General features: G+C 44.3%; 1 protein-coding gene across 1 annotated transcript; it reads right to left on the minus strand.

Annotated features, from left to right (window-relative positions):
- Nucleotides 1-1,944: 1,944 nt before the first annotated feature.
- On the minus strand, nucleotides 1,945-4,423 carry LOC115115816 (homeobox protein Nkx-2.3-like). Its single transcript, XM_029644308.2, has 2 exons — nucleotides 3,746-4,423; nucleotides 1,945-2,714 (listed from the first exon to the last, which is right to left on the minus strand). Exons 1-2 carry the CDS (start codon nucleotides 4,215-4,217, stop codon nucleotides 2,080-2,082), a joined length of 1,107 nt encoding a protein of 368 aa, XP_029500168.1. The 5' UTR covers nucleotides 4,218-4,423; the 3' UTR covers nucleotides 1,945-2,079.
- Between the last annotated feature and the right edge of the window lie 311 nt (nucleotides 4,424-4,734).

Raw genomic sequence — 4,734 nt, forward strand, 5'->3', positions numbered from 1 at the left:
GTATTTTCGACATGTCGCAAAATTGATATAAGAAATATCAAATACCTATGGATTATATTTCTATTCTGTAAAAATATTATTTTCTCATAAAGCAATGCCCCATTTCTCATAACCAGGCCGCCATGCTTCTTCTCCTCCTTGAATTCTCTCTGCTCCTTGTCCTCCATTTTCCCGCAGATAGACAGAAATGGTGAAATTTGTAGCAATAATAACCGTTCATTCACACAGCCGCCCCCCGCTGCCTAACCTCCAGCCCTGCTGCCCCGGCTGGGGCTCTCCCTCTCCGCCCCAATCAGAGGCCCTTTCTTCGGGAACAAAAAACTCCCCAAAAGCGAACAAAAGTGAACACTTTTTTTCTCTATCCCAATCGCAGTATAGCGCAGCCAGTTAAAATAACGTACTGCCTGTGCCTCAATTTGGAATATTAGGACGTCAATCTCTCAGCTCTTGGGTTCTTTTGTCTTTGCTGAGTGTCCGGGCCAGCCTACCATACACCTTTTGTCCAGGAATCCAATAAGGCCTATTATTCGGCCTCTCCAGCCCCGCTCGAGCTGCTTCTTTCAGGGTATTTTAGGTTGCTAATCGCGTCCTTAAAGCGCCTCAAATGGAGAGTAACTTCCTCTTTTCACACAGACTGGCACCCGCACAATTAATTCGAGTGTGCCTGTTGCCTGGCCTTCTCCAACCGCCTTCCGGGCGCGACACATTTCCAAACGGCAAGATTTTATAACAATGCTGTGGCTAACAACCTGAATCAGACTAGCACTAAAAAAAGCTATTTTCATGTGTTCGAATAAGTAGGCTACAATTGCAATACGTTTACCTGCTATTGCGGGAATAGGACATTTTGAATGCACAGCTTTCATTGAAATATTGTGCACCGGTTGAGTGGAATTGTGTCTAAAGAGAGAGAATGAGCCTTTTCTTGTCTTGATATCCATGTCGTATCTTGCCAAGAGGCCATTCATGCCTCAATGTCGTCTATTCATTGTCAGTCGTCTTTCTACTTTAGATGTGGCTTTTTGAAAATGATTGTGATGAAAGTGATTTGCAGAGATTATTCTTATCCAGCATGTTGTAACATTATTGCTTATTTCTATCCCCATTTTATAGACTCGTAATTAAAGGCGCATCGAAAAGCAGGTAATATTTCATTAATATCAGACATCTTGACAAATTAGAACAAATTGTAGATAACGGGAAGTTAGCCTATCCATCTCTCTCGCTCGCTCTCTCACACACACACTCACGCACACGCACAGTGGGAGAATTAGGATCCCACCATAGAAAACTCTCAAGAGCCTCACAAAGAATGTAATGGCCGTGGAAAGTTTGCGCAAAGTAGCAAAATATGGAATTTATTCGTTTTCGAAAGCAAGTTATGAGATTTTATAAAATTGTGTTAGTTGTGTTCAGAGCCCAAGGTTGGATTCCATTTCAATTTCTGCCATTCCAGGACTTTTGTACATGAGAAAATGGAATTAATCAAATAAATGTCAATGAATTACATAAGCTTGAAAACAATCAAACACTCTCTCTCACTTCTCATGTCATCGTGGCTAAAGAAACATTAGAAATATCAAGCAAATCCTTGAGAACAGTAGATTGGGAACTTCACCTATAGGCCATCAGTGTTGAATAATCCGGACATCCTTTTAAGCACATGCTTACAAGTAACTATTATCAAACGTCTAGTCCCATGACTAGGCCTATCCTATATATCCAACGTTAACTGGATAGTTTGTCATTCAAATAAAATGCCACCATTGTTGGTCATAAATCCATTTCAACCGTTACGCACAGCTTCTTTCTGATGACCGTCACCGAGAGAGGAGTAAACATGTTGAATTTGCACCTTTTCAGTCTTAATCCAACGACAGCCACCCCACCAGGCAGACACGAAGGCAAATAACTACATAAAAACAACACTGTTTCCGAAATACTGCAGAGAAATAACTCACTTTATTTTAAAAAGGGGAAGAACCCTTTAAAAAAACGGCATGAGAGGATTCGATTAATGTCACCGGTGTGGGTGTAAAACAATGCTCTGGTTTTATCCAAGGTGTAACCGGAGTGGGGCTACCAGGCCCGGATCCCTTGCAGTGAGCCCTGACATGTCGTGACCGCTGTCCCTTGGTGCGTTTGGGGCTGTGGAGAGGCGCTAAGCCCCCCAATGTTCCCCAAGTTCATGGCCATGAAGGGGTTAGCCGTGGTGGTTGGGGGGAGAGAAGGGATACTGGTGTAAGTACAGCTGTAATTGCTGTTGTATGCCGGGTTGTTGTACGTGTAGGCCGGGTATCCGTTGTAACTATAGGGGTTCGACCCGTACGGAGCATTGTAGTTCTGAGTCCCGCCCAGACAGGGCTTCCCATCCCGGACCAGGACCGGCACCGCGACTCGTCTTGGCGGGGGAGGGTGGTGGTGTCCTGCCAGCTCCAGGGATTTGTCCTGCCGCTGCCGCTTACACTTGTACCGTCGGTTCTGGAACCAGATTTTGACCTGCGTGGAGGTGAGTTTGAGAGTGCTCGCCAGGTGTTCTCGTTCAGGAGCGGACAGGTACCGCTGCTGCTTGAAGCGCCGCTCTAACTCGAACACCTGGGCTTGGGAGAAGAGGACCCGGGGTTTCCGTCTGGTTCTCTGCTTGGCCGGGCGATCCGAGTCCCCCTGGCCGCTGTCCTCTCCCTCCAGCGGCTTGGACACCACGCCACAGCTCTCTGTGGTGTCAAGATATGAGCATAAATATTTTGTAGGCTACTCTGAAAATAGGAATATAGTTTTATTAAAGTAGCCTACAAAAATACAAAATATTTTGGGAAATATGTTTCATAATGTAACTTATTTGAATGTGTATAGCTAACTCGTTTAGTTTTACTGACATTAATGTATAATTATTTTGTCAGTCAGTATAGTCCTACCTTGTGAAAACCGTGACAGTAAAACGTCCAAACTATTCAAAACGTGTAAACTTCACGATAAATGAGTTTAGATAAATGAAGTAAAAGAAACAAAAGCGCAATATTGTGAGAAATAGTGTCTAAAGTTATGACCATAAATCAAAACCAAAGACAACAATTTTTCCACAATGTTTACTTTCACTTGGTTGCAGGCTAGGCCTACTCTGTGTCGTTTATTTTAAAGACATATTTACATTCAAGCTATTCTATTGGTTATAACATTCATGCTATTCTGTTGGTTATAAATGAGTTATAGTCCAATAACATTTGTGTGTCATGATTTCAACTATTTGCTCAGTCTATGCAGCCCTTAGAATAAAGACAATATCATAATGAAAACATATTTATACCCGTTGAGATATTTATTCTCCTGCCTACCTAAATTAATGTTTTATTTGTAAAACGTTCAAAAAGTCAGATATTTAAAGACGATATTATTGAATTACTTAACAATCTCCAGGCCCCATTTGGGATTAAAATGTAGTTTTGTCGAATTATAACAGGCCTCGTTTGTGTCTTTTGAAATCATAACACACTCACGAAACTCCTGCGCCCAACATTTAGCCTGAAACCAAGACACTTTATAAGACACATTGTCACCTTCCGCAATAATGTATTGCCTTATCCTTACATTTTCTGGTTTTATATATACTGTCGATGCAAACGATCATGAGTGTGTATATTGAGAGGCTGTATTAGGTATTTTATTCAAAGCGACGCTTTTTGTCCCTTTGTTCATACATCATTTCAGCAGAACAAAAATATCAAAATAATCTTATTATTCAACTCACTGTTTTCCTCATCCTCCAGGTCTACCTCCAGCTTCGGGTCGATCAGGTGACCCATCCCGGGATGGACGAACATCTCCGGGGACAGACTGGCCTCTCCATGCCCGTCCTGGGCCGCCAGAGAACTCAGGTAAGCCATGTTGTCTTCCCCGTCCGAGAACGGAGGGCTGTCGACCGCTGAAGCAAGCATACAGGACGGCGGCGCCTGGAAGTGCTGGGACTGGGTCTGCTGTTGCTGGGTCGAGTCCGGGTGTACTAAGTGTTGTTGGGTGTGGGACAGGTGTTGGATCTGTAGCGGGTCCAGATGTCGAGATTGGTGCTGTTGAGATCGCTGCCTCTGCTGCTGCTGCTCTAGCTGTTCGAGTTTCAGAATATCCTTGACTGAGAACGGCGTGGAAGTGAGCGGGCTCGGGAGCATCATGCCATCGAGGTCCTGCTCGCGCGCATCAAGGAAATGGAACCCGCTGAGTAACATATGATACTATATCGCCCGTTTGAAATAATACTTGATTTAGAGGCTCGGTAATCGGAGGTGCGCGCGCTAAACGGCTGGATATCCCAACTCATCCCCTGATGAAAAGAAACAAAGGTTTGGTTAAAGGTTTAGTCCTATAAGTGTGGCCTGGTTCTCCAAAGGCTATAGACAAACCAGCGGTGCGGTGCGATCTTTTGACAATTGAGTTCCTGTGTGTTTTTGTAACTGGAGATGGGAGCAGGGCTGGGCGAAGCCCCTTGTCTCTTCCCGTGATGTCACTGGGTCTGGGTCTGGGGCGGGGATGTACGAAACAGAAAGGGAAGGTGGTGAGAGGAGCCAGTGCGCGAGCGAGCTAAGTATTTGGACGCGTTGGGAGGGGAGAAGAGCGGAGGTATTGAAGAGGGTGAACCGCCTCCATTGTACACCCCTCACTATATGTAATACCCTCCCTACATTTTCTACGCTATAGGCATATAGGTTGCCCATTAATTTACGCATTTATCAGTGTTATTCTTAT

The sequence above is a fragment of the Oncorhynchus nerka genome, linkage group LG15 (genome assembly GCF_034236695.1).
Source record: "Oncorhynchus nerka isolate Pitt River linkage group LG15, Oner_Uvic_2.0, whole genome shotgun sequence".
Taxonomy (NCBI): Eukaryota; Metazoa; Chordata; class Actinopteri; order Salmoniformes; family Salmonidae; genus Oncorhynchus; species Oncorhynchus nerka.

Coding starts and splice junctions, on each gene's coding strand:
- LOC115115816 (XM_029644308.2), bottom strand. CDS start 4,217: ATGTTACTCAGCGGGTTCCATTTCCTTGATGCGCGCGAGCAGGACCTC. Junction 2,715..3,745: donor CCTGGAGGATGAGGAAAACA/GTGAGTTGAATA, acceptor TTGACACCACAG/AGAGCTGTGGCGTGGTGTCC.